The 24,554-nt window shown below is 39.5% G+C and overlaps 1 protein-coding gene across 1 annotated transcript in view; it reads left to right on the plus strand.

Moving 5' to 3' along the window:
* Nucleotides 1-24,554, plus strand: part of RCL1 (RNA terminal phosphate cyclase like 1) — a 66,141-nt gene that overhangs the window by 411 nt on the left and 41,176 nt on the right. Inside the window, exons 2-3 of the mRNA XM_070480438.1 lie at nucleotides 21,313-21,384; nucleotides 23,707-23,882. Of these exons, the coding sequence (XP_070336539.1) occupies nucleotides 21,313-21,384; nucleotides 23,707-23,882 (248 nt within the window). The remainder of the gene's footprint in view (nucleotides 1-21,312; nucleotides 21,385-23,706; nucleotides 23,883-24,554) is intronic.

The following is a 24,554-nucleotide window of genomic DNA, read 5'->3' on the forward strand; positions in this document are numbered from 1 at the left end:
TCGCAGCGCGTCCCCCACCCCCCCCCCCCCCAACCAGAACGCGCCTGAGGTTGTGGGGAGGCGGGGTCGCGCCCCGAGGACTGAGCTCTGGTGCGCGCGGCGCTCGGCGTCTCCCAGCCGCTGGTAGTAAACAGCTACACGTTTTCCAGCATTACGTGTTGCAACATATCCCAGGCATCGCCCCCTCGTTTGTCTTGAGTCCCTCTTGCTCTCGCTATAAGCCTCTCAAAAGAGAGAAACAGTTTGTTGGACCGAAATGTGGTGAATGGGCAGATGTAAAGACGGAGAGAGATGTGGAGAGAGCTAAGTACCACTGGTTGGTTTTGTCCCCTGTCCCAAAACAGGTCTCAGAAGCAGATGTCCCCTTGGTCGCCACCGGCTATCCCTGTCGCCATGATTTCTCGGCTGTCCTCACACATCTCCTTGCGTGTGGATTAAAGAATTTTTTAAAAATCTGTATTTGTTTTCAGCCATGACTGTGATTGGTTTGTGCAGGACAGAAGCTTTGAGATAAATTTGTAACAGTCATGGGCCTAATTGCCTTGACTTTTAAGTAAAGGGTTCGTGACAAGGGCTAAACTATAGGCTTCAGAGCTCTCTTTTTGCCCTACAAGGGTGAATAGGTGAAAAATAAGTCCCCATTTAAACCCATATCAGGTTAACTGTGTCCGAATTTCAACTGGTCCCCTGGAATAAGCCTCATTATATTTAAAAGCTTCTGTCTGGTTATTCCGAATTGGGAAAATCACTTCAAGAAAAAAACCTCTCTGCATATTGAAGGAGAAGAGGGTTTGTGGTTGGTCCTGGGAGCTTTCTGGGCCCTGTTGGTGTGTTTAATTTTGCACTGGCTCCTATCGTCAGTGGCCAGCCCGTTTCATCATCTGTCTGAATGCATTTTCTGGATGTTTCTGCCTCTCTTGAAGGGTGATTGGTTGCACGTAAGGGGAAATGCCATGTCATTGATGGAGATAGAAGGTTCCTAAGGGAAGAACCAGATGAACCCCTGTACCATGGAGAGGAACCTTGTGACAGTGAGAAAGGCTTATTAGTGCCCTCACTGTCCTGAAGAAGTTAAGGGACCACTAGCATGGTTTTTGCCAGGTGCTCTTCCTCTCAACATTTCTTACCTTAATTTTGAGTCTGACCCTTGGGCGAAGCAATTGCTTGATTGCTCTACTCTGGCATTCCCTATCAACTCTCCCATTAGCTCCTTGTATTAGCCTAGAGAACTCATAGCTACCTGGATGTGGTATGAAGACAGGGTTCTAGGAACACTGGGGATAGCATTTTTAAATAGAAGTACTTTAGCTTCCCAAGTGGCCCAGTGGTAAAGAATCTGCCTGCCGATTCAGGAGACATGGGTTCAGTCCTTGGGTGGGGAAGATCCCCTGGAGGAGAAAATGGCAACCGACTCCAGTATTCTTGCCTGGAGAATCCCACGGACAGAGGAGCCAGGAGGGCTCAGAAATTCTGTAGACATGTATTAATTTCTGAAGAGAGAACTAAGATATACGTATATACATTCATTCATAGACATATATATATGTCATACATACATATGTAAGTGTATTTACATACACACGTATAAATGCATGTAGCCCCTGACACATGATGTGATCATAGTCAAATGAGTCTGTAGTCACTTCAGTGGAGATAGAGCCGACGAATGTCTTATCTGTCATCTGTCCCTTTCTGGCTCTTCCTGACTTAGATTCTGAGAGTTAGAAAAAACTCAGTATCTCCAATAAAATTTTCAGCTCAAGTGCAAGAATTATATCTCCTGAAGATGCTTACTTAAATATCTCCTCTCGTGTGAGCTTTGGAGGGTGGAGGTGGCATCTCTGGAATAGTCATTCATAAAAGGTTCATTGAGCCCCAGGTTGAGCACAGCTTTGTGGAGGTGTAAGCATGAGAAGCTCGTTGCTCCACTCTCAACTAGCTTTCCGAGGAACAGCTGAGAGAGTAAGTATCCTGAGTAACTTGAGGTAGCAAGTTGTAATGGGGCTCCACAGAGTTAGAGCAGCGACTTGCCCGGAGGTTATGATGGAGGACTCTCTGGATCTTCTGATCTGACCGGATAGGACTGAGATGGTGGCTTCGGGAATCATTGGTGAAAGAAACAGCTTTTAAGTCAAAAAGTTCTTCATTTTCTTTATTTTGTGGAGGTGTATACCCTCCGAGGTGGCACAGTGGTAAAGAATCTGCCTGCCAATGTAAGAGATGGGAGAGATGTGGGTTCTCTCCCCGGGTTGGGATGATCCCCTGGAGTAGGAAGTGACAACCCACTCTAGTATTCTTGCCTGGAAAATTATACAAACAGAGAAGCATGGCGGACTACAATACATGGGGTTGCAAAGAGTCGGACATGACTGAGCACATGGGATAAATAAATTCTTCATTTGTCATGGTAGATTGGGAGTTGAGAGCTTGGGCTCAGTTAGATCTCTGTTTGAAATAGCGTTCTGCTTTTGCTGTTAGCTATTGGAGCTCCTGAGCCTCAGTTTTTTTCATCTGTAAAGTGAGGCCATTACTACAACTTCAGAGGGTCATGTGAGAATTAAATGAAATAGTGCTTGAAAGTGCACTCAACAGAGCCTGGTGTGTAGGAAGAGTAAACACGAGCTGGTTTTATTTTTTGTAACTTCTGTTCACTGGTATAGTTCCGTTGTCTGGCATTCAAAATCTGTTCCTGCTTCTATACGGGAATTTTTCAAATATTTAATTGTACCTTCTCTGTTTTCTTTTCAGTTTAAAGGTTTCCTTTTAGGTGATGGCTTCCAAATATTTGTGTGTTATACGTATAATGCAGTGGTTCTTAGGCAGGAGCAGTTTTGCTCCCCAGGGATATTTGGCAGTGTTTGGAGACGTTTTTGGTTGTCGAAACTGAGAGGCTGCTCCTGGCACTTGGTGGGTGGAGCCCAGGGATGCTCCTAAACATCCTACAGTGCACTGGACAGCTCCCCACACAAAGAACTATTCTGTGCAAAATATCGGTGCTGATGTTGGAAAACTCTGCTCTTCCAGACTTAATTGGGCTTTCCAGGTGGCTCAGTGGTAAACAGTCCACCTGCCAATGCAGGAGATGTGGGTTCAATCCCTGGGTAAGGAAGATCTGGAGAAGGGAATGGCAACCCACTGTAATGTTCTTGCCTGGGAAATTCCATGGACAGAGAAGCTTGGTGGGCTACAGTTCGTGGGGTCCCAGAAGAATCGGACACACTTAGTGACTAAACAACAGCAAGAACTGAATTTAGTTGTTAAGCTTTTTCTTTTCTTCATATTTGTAATGACTGGGAATAGCAGCACGAGGTACCAAGATAATGGCAAGAAGATTCAGAAGGGGATGAGACACAGATCAAATTGTGATTTCAGCTAGATTTGTTAATCTCTTAAATAGATTATTTGTCTCCTCTGAACGAGGAATTGTAAACAATGAGAAGAATTTGAATTCCAAAGAAAGAAGATCCTGTAATAGTTTTTATTAATTATGCAGCCACAATGTGTAAAATTTACTTCACTTTTGAGGAACATGAACAATTATATTGCCTCATTAGAGTCTTTCCATCAGTGAGGAGGAAATAAATATTCTTCTGTTGCTGTTTTACTAAAGGTAGAAAAGGCAAGACATGGTTAAGTAAGATAGCTGGTGAAGTTAGATATCCAGTCAGGAACAGAGCAAGAGGCAGACGGCAGCCACTCCAGTCGGCAAGGCCTATTCCCCCAGCTGACTGCTTGGTGGACTTGAGTGTTCCTCAGATTATAAAGCAGCTGCCCAACGTGCTTCTGTTTCTGGATTTCACGAGGGCTGTATCCTGCAGGGTTCCGTTGAATTAACATTTTCTGGGTAAAGGTGAGCTCCACATGGAAAGAATTCACAAGAATGATGATTTTTTAAAAGTGGGAATACAGAAATGATGGATATGGGTAAGAACCCTGATTTAGCACTTAGGACATGGGATTGCTGCTACCCATGTCCCTGAGTAGGTCACATGTTTAAGCTTTGCTGTGAAACTGGAGAGAGGAGATATTTGGTCCTCGGGGAGTACTGCACGTGGCTTAACCAGATGAGTTTCTGAAAAAGGAGGGGTAAGTGAAATTTTAATGAAAAGAATCCTTTAAAATGTGCTGAGGAAACATGCCACATGGAGGTCCTTAAAGGTAAAATGTCTTTTGGCAAACTGATACATTGTTTTGGGGATAAATGTGGGTGTTCATGAATTGGATTTTGTAAAAGGAGGATTGTAAGGGCAAATTATTTTTCTTCTCTGCTCTCAATACTTCTGACACCAGATGTGTGGGGTTTCCTTTCCACACCAGGCAGTTCTCCAATTCCCAGTGGACATTCACTGGGTGTGCGACAAATTTAACTCAGTTGTGAACTACCTCGGTGGTGATAGCATTAAATCCCACAGGTTAAGGACTTAATCTCAAATCCCAGTCACAAGCCCAGACCATTTATACTTCCTAGCAACCAGTTATAATTTGGGGGTTTCCAAACCCCCTCCTGAGGTCTAGTAATTTGCTTAAATTATGTCTCATGAAGCTCAGGGAAATATATATTTGCATTTACCAGTTCATAATAAAGGATATAAAAGATAAAGATGAGTAGTCAGATGAAGAGATACATAGGGTAGGTCCAGAAGAGTCCTGAAGTAGGGGCTTCCATCCCTGTGGAACGGTGAGGGTTTGTTATTCTCCCAGAATGTGGATTCTTTTGTTTTGTTTTAAACTAACCTGAAGTTCTCTCCTTGTTCAAGAATTTTTACCAGGACTTGATCTCCAGGCCCACCTCCACACCACACCACCCCCGTAGAAGTCAGTAGGATTGAAAGTTCTAACTGGCTAATCTTTTGATTTTTCTGGTGACCAGCTCCATCCTGAGGCTGTCTAGGGGCTCCACCCTAAATCACCTCAGCAGCATAAACTCAGGTGTGTTCCAAAGGGACTCTGTATGAGTAGCTTTTAAAGTAGACTCTTGTCACTCTGGAACTTCCAAGGTTTTTTTTTTTTTCTTTTTTTTTTTTTTTAGGAGCTGTGTGCTGGGAACAGAGACTAACTATATTTCTTATTATACCACAGGATGTATCTATATTTTATTTCAGTATGGTCTGGGACTCAAAGTTGTAGATAGATAACTGAAATCGGGGGAGGCCTGACCACTACTAATGATAAGCATTGATTTTGTATTCCTACCAGTAGTGAAGGAATGATTTAGTTTCTCTGCATTCTTGCCAGCATTTGGTGTTGTCACTATTTTAACTGTAGCTGGCTATTTTAACTGGCTATTTAACTGTAGCCATTCTGATTAATGTGTAGTGCTGTCTTGTAGTTTAATTTGCACATTCCTAATGGCTAATGATATTGAACAACATTTCGTGTCTTTTGCCATTTTCTAGTAGGATTTATTTATATTTTTCTGTTAAGTTTTGAGAGTTCTTTACATATTCTAGTCCTTTGTCAAATATGTGGTTTCCTAGTTCCTAGTATTTTATCTCACTCTACAGCTTGCCTTTTTGTACTGTAACATGGTCTTTTGCAGAGGGAAAGTTTTAATGAAATAGAATTTATCAAATTTTTATTTTACGTCGTGTACGAAAAGTTTAAGAACTGTTTGCCTAGCCTTAGACCTGAAGATTTTCTTTTTTTTTCTGTAAGTTTTATAGTTTTACATTTTATATTTAAGTTAATTTTTGTATGAGGTTTAAAACTTAGGTCAGTGTTCATTTTTTTGCTTATGAATGTCCAACTGCTCTAGCACCATTTGTACTAGTGGCTGTCTTCCATTTAATCACTTTTTAACAAATCACTTTGTTAAAAAAAAAATTGGGCACATTTGTGTGGATCTCTTTCTCGGTTCTCTGTTCTGTTCCACTGACCTTTATGTCTGTCTGTTTGTCAGTACCACACTTATGATTTTTGTTGTTCAGTCCCTCGGTTGTGTCTGACTCCTTGTGACCCCATAGACTGCAGCACACTAGGCTTCCCTGTCCTGAAGTTTGCTCACATTCATATTCATTGAGTCAATAATGCCATCCAACCATCTCATCTTCTGTTGCTTCCTTGTCCTTCTGCCCTCAGTCTTTCCCAGCATCAGGCAGGGTCTTTTGCAATGAGCTGGCTCTTCGCATCAGGTGGCCAAAGTGTTGGAGCTTCAGTTTCAGCATCAGTCCTTCCAATGAATATTCAGGGTTGGTTTCCTTTAGAATTGACTGGTTTGATTTCCTTGAAGTCCAAGGGACTCTCAAGAGTCTTCACCATAATTTGAAAGCATCCATTCTTCTGAGCTCAGTCTTTATGGTCAAACTCTCACATCCATACATGACTACTAGAAAAACCATAGCTTTGACTATACAGACCTCTGTCAGCAAGGTAATGTCTCTGCTTTTTAATACATTGTCTAGGTTTGACATAGCTTTTCTTCCAGGGAACAAGTGTCTTTTATTTTCATGGCTGCAGTCACCATCCACAATGATTTTGGATCCCAGGAAAATAAAATCTGTCACCATTTCCACTTCTCCCCCGTCTATTTGCCATGAAGTGATGGGACTGGATGCCATTATCTTTGTTTTTTTAATGTTGAGTATTAAGTATTACACACCTCTTTCACCTTTGTCAAGAGGCGCTTAAGTTCCTGTTCACTTTCAGCCATTAGGGTCCTGTCATCTTCCTATCTGAGGTTATAGATATTTCTCCTGAAAATCTTGATTCCAGCTTGTGATTCATCCAGCTCTGCATTTCTCATGGTGTACTCTGTGTTTAAGTTAAATAAGCAGGGTGACAATGTACAGCCTTGATATATTCCTTCCCCAATTTGGAATCAGTCTGTTGTACCACGACTAGTTCTAACTGTTGCTTCTTAACCTGCCTACAGAATTCTCAGGAGGCAGGTCAGGTGGTCTGGTATTCCCATCTTTTAAGAGTTTTCCAGTTTGTTGTGATCCACACAGTGAAAGCCTTTGGTGTAGTTAATAAAGCAAAAGTAGATGTTTTTCTGGTGTTGTTATGTATATAATATTTGGGTGGGCTGATCTGTTCAACTTTAGTCTTAATTTTCATGAGTGTTTTAGCTATTCTAGTTCTTTGCCTTTTCATATAAAGTTTAGAATAATTTTGTCTTTATAAAAAATCTTATTAGGATTTTGACAAGAACTGTTTTAAACCTATATGATAATTTAGGGAGAGTTATCATCTTTACTGTATTGAGTCTCCTAAACCATAATGTATCTTTCCATTTATTTAGATCTTTGTTTTCTTTCATCAACATTCTGTAGTTTTTAGCATTTAAGTCCTGTACGTGTTTTGTTAATTTACACCTAAATGTCTCACTTTTTTGAGCAGTTGTAAATGATATCTGATTTTAAATTTTGGCCTCTATGTGTTCATCAATAGTATATAAAAATACAATTTTTTTTTTTTAATGTTTGTCTTGTGTCCTGCAACCTTGGGCTTTCCTTGTGACTAAGCTGGTAAAGAATCTGCCTGCAATGCACGAGGCCTGGGTTCAATCCCTGGGTTGAGAAGATCCCCTGGAGAAGGGAAAGGCTACCCACTCCAGTATTCTGGCCTGGAGAATTCCATGGACTGTATAGTCCATGGGGTTGCAAAGTGTCAGACACGACTGAGTAACTCAATTCCTAGCCCTGCAACCTTGCTGAATTCATTTATAAGTTCTAAATGTGTAGTGGTTTTTCTTTTTTTGGTAGATTCTTTGGGATTTTTTATGTGGACAGTCATGTCATCTGTAACTTGGAGCAGTTTTATTTCTTCTTTTCTGAACTTTATACCTTTTATTACCCCCTTATTGCACTGACTAGGACTTCTAGCAGTATGTTAAATAAGAGTAATGAGACCAAACTTCCTTACCTTGTTCCCTGTCTTAGGGATAAAGCACCCGGTGTTTTGCCACAAAATATAATGTTCAGTTCAGTTCAGTCGCCCAGTCGTGTCCGACTCTTTGCGACCCCATGAATTGCAGCATGCCAGGCCTCCTTGTCCATCATCAACTCCCAGAGTTTACTCAAACTCATGCCCATCAGGTCGGTGATGCCATCCAGCCATCTCATCCTCTGTCGTCCCCTTCTCCTCCTGCCCCCAATCCCTCCCAGCATCAGGATCTTTTCCAATGAGTCAACTCTTCGCATGAGATGGCCAAAGTATTGGAGATATGTTAGTTGTATATTTTTTTTAGATTTTTTAAAAATCAAACTGAAGAAGTTTGCTTCTATTTTTCTAAGATTTGTATGTGTGTATGAATGAGTGTTGTATTTTGTCAGATGCACTTTTTGTACCACTGATGTGATCATGTGATTTTTCTTGTTTAGTCTGTTAATATGGTTTATTTAATTAAATGATTTTCAAATATTGAAGCGTCCTTGCATTACAGTAAGAAACCCTACAGGTCATAATGTGTAATTGTATTTTATATTATTGGATTTTATTTTCTAACATTTTGTTACAGATTTTTTCGTATATATTCATAAATGATACTCATTTGTGGACTTCCCTGGTGGCTCAGATGGTAAAGTATCTGCCTGCAATTCAGGAGACCCAGGTTCTAACCCTGGGTCAGGAAGGTCCCCTGGAGAAGGAAATGGCAACCCGCTCCAGTATTCTTTTTTTTTTTTTTTTTTAACAAAACAATCAGAATTATTGTAATTAAGATAGTTTTCCACCATGGGGAACTAGTTAACGTATCCCAAAGTGAGGCAATAGAGGCTTCAGGAGTATCCATGGCCCCAATCATCTTGTTCATGTGTTTAGTAAAATGAGTAACATTAGTGCTCATATCAGGTATATATGTGCAGCAAAATAGTCATTAAACTGAGACAGTGTATAATCAAAATTAAAAGTCACATTATGTCCATAGTTTAAGTATAGAGTATTACACTAGTCCATTCTAGGGTTGTTAGATGTCACCAGACGAAGAAGAGGCATCACATGTGATTGTTGTTGAAGGTATTCGCAGACTTGGAGAAAGTCTTTTCCTTGAAGTGGAGATGTCCACCACGGGAAGCCTTCCACTGATGAAGTGGGGAGTGCTCCGCAGACCCAGCAGTTAGACCGATTGTGGAATGCAGCATAGGAGTGAGCCCAGGACAGGAAGGCATTGTCTTGAGGATCAAATGGCAGACTCAGGATTTCTGGAGTCAGCAGAAGTAGGCTCACATAGATTATCAGGCCCATCTTGTCTTGAAGGATCCCGGACGAGCCCCCAAGATGAAAGGTTGTTGCTGAACGATTAGACGCGGGATTCTTGGCCTCCGGAGGAGACGAATTCAATCCGGGGCCAGAGACGAGGCTGGATCGCTCAGAGCTTGTGTGTAGTAAAGTTTTATTAAAGTATAAAGGAGATAGGGAAAGCTTCTGACATAGGCATCAGAAGGGGGCAAAAGAGTACCCTTTTGCTAGTGTTAGCAATGGAGTTATATACTCTCCAATGAATCCAAAGAATGTCTGGAGGTTGCAAAGACCTCACCAGACCCACTCCCATTACATTTTAAGATAACAGAGTTGGCTAGAAGGTTTAATCCAAAGATTGTCCTCAGGCAGGATACATCCTTGTAAAGACCAGACCTACTCCCATAATTTATGTTTTAAGATAACAGAATTAGCCAGAGACTGTCCTCAGGCAGGATACATTATTGTTATACAATCCTAAGGAATGTAGAGGAAAAAAAAGTAAAAAAAGTTTGTCCTTTCTTCCTCCTTGAATATTCCATACTTCTCTCTCCTTGGGGACCCCTAGACTTCTTATCAACCTGCCTAGGAACTGACTCTCTCAAAACTGAGTGGCTTCAATGACAGAAATTCCTTGTCTCCAGTTCTGGAGTTCAGAAGTCTGATATCACGGAGTTGGCAGAGCCATGCTCCTCTGAAGGGTCTAGGGAAGGATCTGTCCCAGGCCTTTCTCCTAGCTTCTGGGGATCGCTTGTTCTGTGGCTGCGTGGCTCCCGTCTTCATGTGGCATCTCCCTGTGTGCCTGCAATATTCTTGTCTTGAGTATTCCATGGACGGAGGAACCTGGTGGGCTACATTCCATGTAGTTTTCTTTTTTTTGTACTCTTAGTCTGATTTTGATATTTTAAAAAAGAATATACTAGTTTAAAATAAATTGGAAACTGTTTCCTCTTTTTTTTCTAGAAGAGATTGTATAGAATTGATTTTAGTTCTTTAAACATTTGGTAGAATTCTCCAATGAAACCATAAAGGCCTAGAGATTTCTTTTGCAGGAGTTTTAAAGAATATATTTTCAATTTCCTGAATGGTTATAGGGCCATTTAAATTACCCATTTCGTATGATGAATTGTGGTAGTTTGTGTTTTTTGGAGAAGTGGTCCATTTCATCTAAATTGTTTTATGTAGAGTTCATAGTTCTTTCTTATTGTACTTTTGATGCCTGAAGGTTCTGCATTGATATTCCCTGTTTCCTGTTGATTTGTGTCTTTCTTTTTTTTTTTTCTGTGTTGCTAGAGATTTGGGGTTATTGTCTTATTAAAGAACCAGCTGTTTCACTGATTTTATTCCCCCCATTTTTCTTGTTTTCAATTTTGTCTGCCTCTGCTATTTGCATTATTTCCTTCATTTGCTTTGGATTTATTTTGTTCTTTTTCTAAATTGAGGTGAGACAGGTTATTGGAAACCTTTTCTCTTTTGTAATATAGGCATTTGTACAATAAACTTCCCTCTCAACACAGCTTTAGCTGAGTCCCATGAATTTTCAATGTGTCATATTTTAATTTTCATTTAGTTCAGTATGTTTTTTCTTGCCTTTAAGACTTCCTCTTTGATCCATGGATTATTTACAAGTGTATTGTTTAACTTCCAAGTGTTGAGTATTTTCCTGTTATCATTTTGTTATTGATATAAGTTTGATTTCATTATATTTAGGGAACGTGCTTTGTATATTTCAGTTACTTTGAATTTGTTGAGGTTTCTTAAAGGCCCAAAATACCATTATCTTGGCATGTGTTCAGTGTGCTCTTGGAAAGAATGTATATTCTACTCTGTGAGTTGGGTAATATGTAGATGTTGATTAGATCCTGTTGGTTGGTGGAATTGCTGAGTTCTCTCTTCTGTCAGTTAGAACAGTTTTAGCTTCGTACATTTTGTAGCTTTGTTGTTTGGTGCATGTAGGTTTGCTCTCTTTTCTTGATGGATTGACCCTTTTAGTATTATGCAGTGTTGTCCTGCTCTGCTTTCAGTAATTTTCTAAGGTGGAGGAAATATTCCAGTGCATTAGGGTTAGAGAAGGGTCAGTTCAGTTCAGTTCAGTTGCTCAGTTGTGTCAGAGAAGGGTCACCTCCTCTCAGTCTGTTTGAAGCAAAAAGACTAAAACTGAGGAGGTTGGATACAAATAGAATACTTGAAGGTGCTAAAAACAGAATAAATCAGAGAAATAAGCTGTCTTTTGTTGATTTCATTTCCTCAAACGTTTTTATTTAAGCACGATAAACTATTTAGGAAAATTTGACGGTTCAGTTCAGTTCGTCACTTAGTCATGTCCGACTCTTTGCATCCCCATGAACGGCAGCACGCCAGGCCTCCCTGTCCATCACCAACTCGCGGAGTCCACCCAAACCCATGTTCATCGAGTCTATGATGCCATCCAACCATCTCATCCTCTGTCATCCCCTTCTCCTCCTGCCTTCAATCTTTCCCAGCATCAGGGTCTTTTCCAGTGAGTCAGCTCTTCGCATCAGGTGGCCAAAGTATTGGAGTTCTAGCTTCAACATCAGTCCTTCCAATGAACACCCAGGACTGATCTCTTTTACCATGGACTGGTTGGATCTCCTTGCAGTCCAAGGGACTCTCAAGAGTCTTCTCCAACACCACAGTTCAGAAGTATCAATTCTTCAGTGCTCAGCTTTTTTTATAGTCCAACTCTCACATCCATACATGGCCAATGGAAAAACCATAGCCTTGACTAGATGGACCTTTGTTGGCAAAGTAATGTCTTGCTTTTTAATATGCTGTCTAGGTTAGACATAACTTTCCTTCCAAGGAGTAAGCGTCTTTTAATTTCATTGCTGCAGTCACCATCTGCAGTGATTTGGGAGCCCAGAAAAATAAAGTCAGCCACTGTTTCCACTGTTTCCCCATCTATTTGCCATGAAGTAATGGCAAGGAGGCAAAACAAGTACTCTTCAGTGTTGGTTATTTTAAATAGAGCACCATAGTTCAAAAGCATCAGTTCTTTGGTGCTCAGCTTTCTTTATAGTCTAACTCTCACAACCATACATGACCACTGGAAAAACCATAGCTTTGACTAGATGGACCTTTGTTAGCAAAGAAATGTCTCTGCTTTTTAATATGCTATCTAAGTTGGTCATAGCTTTTCTTCCAGGGAGCGAGCATCTTTTACTTTGATGGCTGCAGCCACCATCTGCAGTGATTTTGGAGCCCAAAAAAATAAAGTCTGTCACTGTTTCCATTGTTTCCCCATCTATTTGCCATCAAGTAATGGGGCCAGATGCCTGATCTTCATTTTTGAATGTTGAGTTTTAAGCCAACTTTTTCACTCGCCTCTTTCACTTTCATCAAGAGGCTCTTTAGTTCTTCTTCACTTCCTGCCCAAAGGGTAGTGTCATCTGTGTATCTGAGGTTATTGATATTTTTCCCGGCAGTCTTAATTCTAGCTTGTGCTTCATCCAGCCCGGCATTTCACATGATGTACTCTGTATAGAAGTTAAATAAACAAGGTGAAAATATACAGCCTGGCCTTACTCCTTTCTTGATTTCAAACCAGTCTGTTGTTCCATGTCCAGTTCTAACTGTTGCTTCATGACCTGCATTCAGATTTCTCAGGAGGCAGGTCAGGTGGTCTGGTATTCCCCTCTCTTTCAGGATTCTCCACAGTTTGTTGTGATCCACACAGTCAAAGGCTTTGGCGTAGTCAATAAAGCAAAAGTAGATGTTTTTCTGGAACTCCCTTGCCTTTTCAGTGATCCATCGGGTGTTGGCAATTTGATCTTTGGTTCCTCTGCCTTTTATAAATCCAGCTTGAACATGTGGAAGTTCACGGCTCATGTACTGTTGAAGCCTGGCTTGGAGGATTTTGAGTATTACTTTGCTAGCATGTGAGATGAGTGCAGTTGTGCAGTAGTTTGAGCATTCTTTGGCATTGCCTTTCTTTGGGATTGGAATGAAAACTGACCTTTTCCAGTCATTTGGCCACTGCTGAGTTTTCCAGATTTGCTGGCATATTCAATACAGCACTTTCACAGCATCGTCTTTCAGGATTTGAAATAGCTCAATTGAAATTCCATCACTTCCACTAGCTTTGTTCGTAGTGATGCTTCCTGAGGCCTACTTGACTTTGCATTCCAGGATGTCTGGCTCTAGGTGAGTGATCACACCATTGTGGTTATCTTGGTGATGAAGATCTTTTTTGTACAGTTCCTCTGTGTATTCTTACCACCTCTTCTTAATATCTTCTGCTTCTGTTAGGACCATACCATTTCTGTCCTTTACTGTGCCCATCTTTGCATGAAAAGTTCCCTTGGTATCTCTAATTTTCTTGAAGAGATCTCTAGTCTTTCCCATTCTATTGTTTTCCTCTATTTCTTTGCACTGATCACTTAGGAAGGTTTTCTTATCTCTTCTTGCTATTCTTTAGAACTCTGCATTCAGATAGATATATCTTTCCTTTCCTCGTTTTGCCTTTTGCTTCCCTTCTTTTCTCAGCTATTTGGAAGGCCTTCTCAGACAACCATTTTGCCTTTTTGCATTTCTTCTTCTTGGGGATGGTTTTGATCACTGACTCCTGCACAGTGTCATGAACCTCTGTCCATAGTTCTTCAAGCACTCTATCAGATCTAATCCCTTGAATCTATTTGTCACTTCCACTGTATAATTGTAAGGGATCTGATTTATGTCATACCTGAATGGTCTAGTGATTTTCCCTATTTTCTTCAATTTAAGTCTGAATTTTGCAATAAGGAGTTTATGATCTGAGCCACAGTCAGTTCCTCGACTTGTTTTTGCTGTGTGTATAAAGATTCTCCACCTTTGGCTGCAAAGAATATAACCAATCTGATTTCAGTATTGACCATCTGGTGATATCAATGTATAGAGTTGTCTCTTGTGTTGTTGGAAGAAGAACATTAAAGAGACATTTCAATTTTATCAAAATATATGGGAGCCTACCAAAGAAAAATTTACCACTCTAAACACTTTGGTAATTAAGAAGAAAAGAAACAGAACAATGAACTGAGATATTTAGAAATGGAACAAAATTACAAGCCGAAAACTAAATGAAAATAATTTCTAAAGAAGAGATAAACAAAATGGAAAATAGCAAAAAACATCAAGTTAATTCATTAAAAACAATACAAAACAAATCAATAGCCTCATTAATTTGTAAAAGGAAAGAAAGTATGAATTAATAAAAGATCAAGAACATTTGTGGTAGACTATTATTTACTGATGCATTTGGAATTAACACAGTTATATAAAAGGATAACAAATCAAAATAGATAAAATGAAATTTTTAAAGACACCCAAAGATAAAACCAAAGCAAAAGGAATGCAAAAATTCACCAAGTAATAAATAGGAAAGAGCACTGAAGTGCTAGAAATTTTTCCCCCAATATTCAAAGAAAAGTAATTCTTATTATTTTACACATTCCAAAGAACAAAAAAGAATGTACAGAGATGACTTCAATTGTGGGGTACTTAAGAGCACCACACACACAAAAATTAAATTAGAAAATAACCTCATTTAATGAGGCCAAATGAAAAACCCTAAGTAAATCTTTAAAAAAACAGATCATAACAAATTTTTTAACTATCCACTATTATTAGGAAGGTTACATCCCAAGCATTGGCTATGGATAAAACACATGGGAAAGTATAACATAATTAAATGTAAAAGTAAACACAAAAATGAGGGAAAAAAAAATCACATAACCAGGTTAACTGCTACTGAAAAGACACCTGACAAAATTGAACATCCATCTTTCAGTAAACTGTTTCAAAAACCACAAAGAATAAATTTATTAAATGTAATAGTTTCCACATGAAAATAGAAGTTCAAGGAGAACATCTTCATGACCTTGGTGAAGGCAAAGATTTCCTTAAAGGCCACAAAAAGATTTATAAATTGGGTTCTCACATGCTAGCAAAGTAATCCTCAAAATTCTCCAAGCCAGACTTCAACAGTATGTGAACCTGAACTTCCAGATGTTCAAGCTGGTTTTAGAAAAGACAGAGGAACCAGAAATCAAATTGCTAACATCTGCTAGATCATTGAAAAAGCGAGAGAGTTCCAAAAAAAAAATCTATTTCTGCTTTATTGACTATGTCAAAGTCTTTGACTGTGTGGATCACAACTAACTGTGGAAAATTCTGAAAGAGTTGTGAATATCAGACCACCTGACCTGCCTCCTGAGAAATCTGTATACAGGTCAAAAAGCAACAGTTAGAACTGGACATGGAACAACAGACTGGTTTGAAATCAGGAAAGGAGCATGGCCAGGCTGTGTATTGTCACCCTGCTTATTTAACTTCTATGCAGAGTACATCATGCGAAATGCTGGGCTGGATGAAGCACAAGCTGGAATCAAGACTGCCGGGAAAAATATCAATAACCTCAGATACGCAGATGGCACCACCCTTTTGGCAGGAAGCAAAAAAGAACTAAAGAGCCTCTTGATGAAAGTGAAAGAGGTGAGTGAAAAAATTGGCTTAAAACTCAACATTCAAAAATGAAGATCCTGGCATCTGGCCCCATCACTTGATGGCAAATAGATGGGGAAACAGTGGAAGCAGTGACAGACTTTATTTTTTGGGGCTCCAAAATCACTGCAGACTGTGGCCATGAAATTACAAGATGCTTGCTCCTTGTAAGAAAAGTTATGACCAACCTAGACAGCTTATTAAAAAGGTGAGACATTACTTTGCCAACAAATGTCATTCTAGTCAAAGCTATGGTTTTTCCAGTAGTCATGTATGGGTGTGAGAGTTGGACTATAAAGAAAGCTAAGGACCAAAGAATTGATACTTTTAAACTGTGGTGTTGGAGAAGACTCTTGAGATTTCCTTGAACTGCAAGGAGATCCAACCAGTCCATCCTGAAGGAAATCAGCCCTGAATATTCATTGGAAGCACTGATGCTGAAGCTGAAACTCCAAATACTTTGGCCACCTGATGTGAAGACCTGATTCATTTGAAAAGACCTTGCTGCTGGGAAAGATTGAAGGCAGGAGGAGAAGGGGATGACAGAGGATGAGATGTTTGGATGTCATCACCAACTTGATGGACATGAGTTTGGGCAAGCTCTGGGAGTTGATAATGGACAGCGAAGCCTGGCATGCTGCAGTTCACGGGATTGCAAAGAGTCAGACATGACTGAACCACTGAACTGAACTGATGTGATTTATAATTTAGGAAAGATGTGATGTATTTAAGTTCAAGTAACTTATTATTTGTCATATTCTGCATAATTATATAAAATATGTAAATGTTTTATGTATATATTATTTCCAGGTGAGTGAGCATCCTTTAATTTATTCTGAGACTTGGTTATGCATTTGTAATTTCTACCTTTTTTGGATTTAATGTTGAAAATATAAACTCCTAATTTCATGTGTTAATGATTTGCTGTCTTTTCTTTTAGTTCTGTCTCTGACGGAATTGTAATCACATTGTATGTATTACTTACAAAATTTTTTCTTTAAAATAGTGTGTATATTTTCATTTGTAATTAAGCAGTTATTTAAAAAATGATGGCTGCATTGTATTATAAAGACCTTTCAGGAAGCAAACTAGATGTCCATCAGCAGACAAATGGATAAGGAAGCTGTGGTACATACACATCATGGAATATTACTCAGCCATTAAAAAGAATTCATTTGAATCAGCTCTAATGAGATGGATGAAACTGGAGTGCATTATACAGAGTGAAGTAAGCCAGAAAGATAACCACCAATACAGTATACTAATGCATATATATGGAATTTAGAAAGGTGGTAACGATAACCCTGTATGCAAAACAGAAAAAGAGACACAGATGTACAAAACAGTCTTTGGGACTCTGTGGGAGAAGGCGAGGGTGGGATGTTTCAAGAGAACAACATAGAAACATGTATATTATCTATAGTGAAACACATCACCAGCCCAGGTTGGATGCATGAGACAAGTGCTCAAGGGGCTCTCTGGGAGAAGGCGAGGGTGGGATGTTTCAAGAGAACAGCATTGAAACATGTATATTATCTAGGGTGAAACAGATCACCAGCCCAGGTTGGGTGCATGAGACAAGTGCTCGGGCCTGGTGCACTGGGAAGACCCAGAGGGATCGGGTGGAGGGGGAGGTGGGAGGGGGGACTGGGATGGGGAATACATGTAAATCCATGGCTAATTCATTTCAGTGTATGACAAAAACTACTGTAATGATGTAAAGTAATTAGCCTCCAACTAATAAAAATAAATGGAAAAAAAAAAAAAAAGACCCAGAGGGATCGGGTGGAGAGGGAGGTGGGGGGGGGGGGATCAGGGTGGGGAATACATGTAAATCCATGGCTGATTCATGTCACTGTGTGGCAAAAACCACTACAATACTGTAAAGTAATTAGCCTCCAACTAATAAAGCAAAATGGAAAAAAAAAGACCTTTCATATGCTATTTAATGAGAGCAGTGTTTATTGTTTCTTTAAATTGTGTTACAGTACCTTTATTTATATTTTTTCAATTTAATTTTTATCTAGTTTTTAAAAATGTGTACATATGACATGAAATTCAAAACAAAGCGGTTTGCAAAGTGTCTCTGTTTCTTTCCCAATCTTCCTTCCGTATGAAGCAACCAGTGTTGTTGGTTGGTTGTGTTTCTTTTCAGGGCTCTTTTTTTCCCATAAATAAGCAAATAGACACAGTTTCCTTTCTCAAATAAAGGCCATTTGCATCTTACTTTTTTCCCAGTCAGTATACTATGGAGACGATTCATATCAGTGTATGAAAAATCCCACTGTTTTGATAGCTGCAAAGTGTTCTTGTGTATAGATGTGTCATAATTTATTTGAATCATTACAATACTTTTAAGTTGAATCTATTTCTTGAGATTTGTTCCTTGTTTTTAAAGGGTAGATCTTTGAATTGTATTCCTTTTTTCAGTCCCCTCCTTTAAGACATGACTTTTTGTCTTTCTTTGGTGAGGAATGGGTCAGGCTTAGTTCTAATATTGAGTGCCACTAAGTCTTCTAGAAGTTACCAGTCCCTTTAAAGAAATGATGAACTCCCTTCTTTGGGGGTCTTGGGAAGGGAGATCATTATGTATGGGAGGTAGTATTTAAGGAATCCTTAAATTAATGGTCAATTTCCTTTTAATTAAAAGTCAAAAATCCTGAAATTAAAGGACAATTTTGTTGAAAGTGTGAAGTATAACATGAAAAATTCGTAAAACATAAAAGTAGTTCTTATTGGATTAAGAAATGAGCATCCGTGTGATCCTATCCAGGTCAAGAAATAGAACATTGTGCACACCTTCACTGACCTGTTTTATTTACCTCTCCCTTCCATGCCCCTAGTGGTAGCCAGTCTCCTGACCATTGTGGCATTCATGTTGATTCTCCTTATAGCTATGTAACCTAATTATGTATTCTTAAACCATCTAGTAAAGTTGTGCTTTTGGGGAGAACTTCCTCCCTAATGCTAGATATCTGAAGTTCTGTACTCCTGGGAGCAGTCTTGAAGAAGTGAGGTGGCAGGGAATCCTACACATCTTGTTTTAAGAAGTTTGAGGCTTCAGTCTGACTATTATTAGGCGAACTTGAGATCTTTTTCGTACCAGGTGATGGAGCTGTATCTTCACTGTTACTAGGATTCAGGAACTAGCTCTGTGTTGGTTCTTTGAGGTACTGCTTCTAAGGCACCTGTTTACTGTGACCTGGGGATGGTTTTGTCTGGAGGTCTCCATAAGTGCTCATTTTCTTCCTACTTGTGTTCCACTGCTGGGCATTTTTAACTGTTCATGCTCAAGAGCCCCCGTGGATTGCAAAAAACAAAAACACCTACTTTCAAAATAATTTTTTGTTTTCTTTTCTTTACTAATTTATAAAAGCTATGTAGTTTATAATCTTGGACTTTATTCATAAATGCTTGTTTGTCTCACCTGTTTAGGCAGCCTGAAAGCTTGAGCAGGTCAAATTTTCTTTTTTTGTGCAGAATACCTTGCATTTTCTATAAACATAGTAGACAGTGGCATGGCATTATACATCCTGCCTACATTAAAAACATAGAATATTCTATATAAAAAGACCTTAGAAATAATATGTAGTTCAGTTTTGTACCTGATTTAACCTTTGAACTTTCGTGGTGCTACTTCTACTGTAACCTAATACATATACAAGTATATATTGAACTGAGACTAAAATTTCATTAACAACACCCTTACTATGTAACTGATAGTGTTTATTCTGTTCTAATTTCATTAAAGATAAATGTTGACTGGGGACTCATTAAGTCATCTGTAGGACCGTCAGTAAATCACTGCCTGCAGTTGAAAGGTAGTATGATTTTCTAGAGGAGGAGGTTAGCTTTGAGAGATTAAACTGAGTGAGGCAAACCCAGCCCTGGTTTGATTTAGAGCATGGACTCTAGAGAAGGGCAGACTTGGGTTCAAGTCTTGACTCTGCCAGTTGGGCCTCAGCCTTCTATAAAACCGGAAGCACTTCTGCTTAGTGGTTTTGAGGATTATATAAGGTAAGCATTAATACACAGCTGCTGTTATTAGCCATTATGCCTTATTTCAGGACTTAAGAGAGCTTCTCTGACTTCTAGCCCAGTGCTCTTTGTACAGATTGCAGAATCTGCTGTGACATGAGTTATGGGACAGCGTTAAGTAATAACAGGTGGATGGGAATTGCTTCGTTGATCTGCTCACCCTTTGGGATCAGTTTAGGTTACTGTTAAGGTCTGTGCTCTCAAACTCTGCTAGTTTATTAGAGGAGTAGTAACTGCCTGATGGAGAAGGAAATGGAAAGCCACTCCAGTATTCTTGACTGGAGAATCCCAGGGACAGAGGAGCCTGGTGGGCTCCTGTCTTTGGGGTCGCAGAGAGTCGGATACGACTGACTCGACTTAGCAGCAGCAGCAGGAACTGCCTGAAAGCATCAGGCGGTCACCATGCTTTCAGTACAGAGACTTGGTCTTCCTGTTTCTGTTCATGGGAGGGATGTTGAAGATAAAGCTCCGTGTGTGTGTCTGTATGTATATAATATCAATTCAGGAGAACAGAGAATATATACTCCTGATTCTTCTCTCTGTCTTTTCATATTTCACATTTACAATCTACCCCCTCATGTTTTAGAGACTAACCTGCTTTTGTATTTTGTTTTTTTTTTAATTAATTTCTTTTTATTGAAGGTTAATTGCTTTACAGAATTTTGTTTTCTGTGAAACCTCAACAGCTTTGATAACAGTTTATTCATAAAAGTAACTGAAGCAAATTTAAACAAGAAAAATTCATAAAAAATGTTACTGTGAAGAGAAGCCTATTTATTAACATTTGGTGTTTTTTTCTTCTAATCTTTTTCACACATTAAAAAGGTGATAATACTGTATATTCAGGTACCTTGTAATAAAATTAAAAACTGAACTGATTAGAAAGTTCTGGATCAATAAGATGATAGAGGAAGGGAGAAGGGACACTTTGTTGAATGAGAGAGGCAGTGACCTTTTACTGTCTCTGAGATTGAAGGGTATTCTGCAGCAAGTAAGAGTTTGATTTTAAAACTCTTTCCTGCTTTCTGTTCTTTCTCTCATTTGGCACACACTCCTGAGATCAGAACAATTGGGTGTTATGCTGCTGAAATTAATATCCCACTATATTGCTGGTAGAGTTCCTATTTTTTGGTGGAATACAAAAGCTGAGTTGTTTTTAATAGTTCTACTAAACCTGCATATGGGCTTCCCAGGTGGCTCAGTGGTAAAGAATCTGTCTGCCTGTGCAGGAGATGCAAGGGACACGGGCTCGATTCCTGATTTGGGAAGATCCCCTGGCGAAGGAAATGACAACTCACTCTAGTACTCTTGCCTGGGATATCCCATGGACAGAGGAGCCTAGTGGGCCAAGTTCATGGGGTTGCAAAAGAGTTGGACACTACTTAGCGACTCAACAACAGCAACAGCAAGACATACAAATGCCAATCAGTGCTTCTCAACTGTTTCAGATTCCTTAGCCAATGTGCTCTCCCAGGTGCTGTGAAGAACCCAGTGTGATGCAGGAAGTAACCTACCCCGCACTCCATTACTTGGATGGGATGTGCTGTCTGGAAATGATGACCTAATTGGAGGCCAATCAGTTTTCTTTTCTCCCCACAGATTTTGAAGCCAGCTTCATAAGACTGTTGGACAAAGTAACTAATGGTTCTCGAATTGAAATAAACCAAACAGGTAAGCTCCTTTTCTTCCCATTCCTGAAAGCACTTACACGTACTACTTAAATACTCCTCTGTTACTCACCCTTTTTGATGGTATAAATATTGTATTTGAATGGAAAGGTCCAGTTTTCTGTCTGTGATGTGATTGTCTGAAGACAGTATGTGAAGTTACCAATTTAAGGGACATATATGTGACTTAAGGAAGTGAGAAGAGTGAAAATTTCGGATAAACAGACAAGCACCTCCTCTCTTTTAAACAATAGAAGTGTTTTATACCTAACTTTATATACAGCTTTTCAATGTCCCCTTAGCTTATGTTGTCACAATAAAATCTTACAACAAACTCTGAGGTAGCTGTATGTGATGAATTTTATTTTTTTTATTTTGTCTTTTAAAATAAGTTTATATAAGTATGTGCAAAAAAATGTGAAGATCTCTTTCCCTGTTTCCCCTTCCATTCCCTCTCCCAGGGGCAGCCATGGGGATTTTGTCCTGGTCTCCTTTATATGTATTTGCTTCCATGGGCATTTTTGTATCTCAAACCATCAACAGGATCAGGCTGTTCATACTGTTCTGCAGCCAGCTGTTTTTTCATTAGCACAGATGTCTCAGGGAATTTGCTTGCCAGGCACATGCAGATCCATCTCAATTTTTCAGTGGCCTTACATTGTATTCTGTTGTATGGATACATGATAACTTATTTGACCGTTCCCTGCTGGTAAACATTTAGGTTGTTTCTAGCTTTTTGTCTAGTTTTTTTTTTTTTTTTTTCCTTTTTTTTTTTTCCTTCTTTTTTTTTTTTTTTTTTTTTTTTTTTGTTATTAGAGACTTTTATCTACGTTGTGTAGATGATCATGGCAAACATGCTTTGATTGTCTCCATGAGCTATGTGCCTTTGCACATGTGTTCAGCAGAGGAAACTGAACTTTTCTGTGCATTGGCTCTGTTAAGGGAGAAGACGAGCTTGGCTTTATAAGTGGCCATGGGACTTGATCTGTAGCTGCATTCAGCCATACCTCACAGGGAACGGGTTTCAGGAGTAAAACATCAGATGCCCTTTGCAAGCTGTGATTGCTTTAGTCTTCCTTGACGCCTTTACTTTGAAATTGCTGGGGATGTTTTCAGTGATTTTTGTTGGTGATTCAGAGGACAAGAAATTCTTTTGTTTTGGGGTCATAGCTACAGCTTAGTTGAGAAATAAGGTATTTATATGATCCTGCTTCCTTCCACCTCATGTGTCTACCCGCCCCCCCACCCCCCCCAACCGCCCCACTGCTACAATGTGCCCCACCCCCTGACCCCACCCCAGCCTTCATTTTGATGATCTGGTTAGTTTCTTATTTGGTTAATTTGCTGGCATAGACAGATTTTGGTGCAGAGTTTCGTGGTTATAGTCTTTGGGAGTTGGGGGCTTTTGACCCTAAAAGATTGTTTTGTGTCATAAATAGTATTTAGAATAACTAAAGTACAGTTTTCCAACTTTGATTAGACTATGATTCTGATTGTGATTATTGTGATTTTGATTTTTTAATATTGTGAAACCTGTATTTCTTGTGTGAAACTCCCAAGAACTGCTTTCCTTTTGGTGACGGAACATGGCTCCTTCCTCTAATGTTAGATTTCTTTATTGATAGATTGTGCCAGGAGAATTATTAGTATCAAAAATATATTGTGTTCATTTCTTCATACCCCCTGAATCATCTAGCATATTTTATTTGGTTTTTCCTCTAATATGTAAACCTAGTAAGAAACTTTTTGGATGATATGCACATTTGAAAGAATAAAGAAAAAGTGTTTCCACTAAAGCAGTTCAATAATTTTAGACATTTCCATTTGTTATTATTAAATTAAAATAGTTACTATTAATGGAAGTGAGTACCATAAAGTACTTGCCTTCTCCAGGTACCTAGTTTGGTGACTGTGGTATTGGTAAATCTGATTTCCTGGGCCTAGAAGAAGCTGATTGCTGGCACGATGATTTCAGAACATCATTTATAACCCCAGCTTTGGCACAATCTGAGAGCATGCTGTTGGGAGACTAGGGTGCCTGTTAGGATATATCTCCTCTGTGCCCTGCCGTGATTCTGGCAATTCAGATGGCTTAGGGAGGGGTTTAATTTATTACTGTTTATTAAATTACACTCACAGTTTATTATTGTTACAAGGACTTGACAGTAATGAGTCAGCTTTTGGAGTGAAGTATGTGGGCTCTCAGGAATGGCATTTTGAACTCTTGGATGCCCTTGCCAGACTTTCCCCTTGGGACTGACTGTTTCATTTCTTTTGTGACACTTTTTTTTTTCCCTTCTGCTGACTTTCTTTCCTCTGTTATAAGGAACGACCTTATATTATCAGCCTGGCCTCTTGTATGGTGGGTCCATGGAGCATGACTGCAGCGTTCTTCGCAGCATTGGGTATTATCTGGAGAGTCTGCTCTGCCTGGCTCCATTTATGAAGCACCCGCTGAGAATAGTTCTGCGAGGAGTGACCAATGACCAGGTTGACCCTTCGGTGAGTAGTGAGGCCACACCACACTGTGATTTTTGTCTCCTGTCACACCTAACTTCTGAGAAACTAGCTCCTGATAAAACACAGTTTATTGTTGAGTGTGTTTGTTTTGTTATTTTTCTTGAAGTTTAGAGATTAATCACTCCAGAAGGCAGATGAGCCAAGACTCATAATCCTCAGATTCAGTGATGATTGTTAATCTTCTTCAAGGTGCCTTTCATTGTTATGTCTAAGAACCTTCCGAACAGATGCTTGCAGTCTCATCCTGTTTGACATGAAATATGGCTCTGTTGACTGAAGTGTGTGAGAGTGGAGTTTTCATAAGGTCATGTGATGGTTGAGGCTGAAAGGCAGCAGATCAAAAGTTTAGGCAGAGAATAATATCTTCTTGACATGCTGCAGCATAATCTTGACTTAGGCTTCAACTGTATACTTTAGGACTTTATTTTTCCGAGAAGAGTTTGCAGATTTAGAGAAAGGGCATAAGGGCAGGGAAGGTATATATGAGCTTTGCCAGTTTGTGAGCATCAGCAAGCTTCTTATTAAGCATGCTGTGTGGGGGAGGAGGATAGTTTAATGTACAACTAGAACATTCATCGTGGCAACCACAGCTGTCTTAATGCCAGTCTGGGATGGGTATTATTGTGTGTGTGTGTGTGTGTGTGTGTGTGTGAG

This window comes from Odocoileus virginianus, chromosome 18 (genome assembly GCF_023699985.2).
Source record: "Odocoileus virginianus isolate 20LAN1187 ecotype Illinois chromosome 18, Ovbor_1.2, whole genome shotgun sequence".
Classification (NCBI taxonomy): Eukaryota; Metazoa; Chordata; class Mammalia; order Artiodactyla; family Cervidae; genus Odocoileus; species Odocoileus virginianus.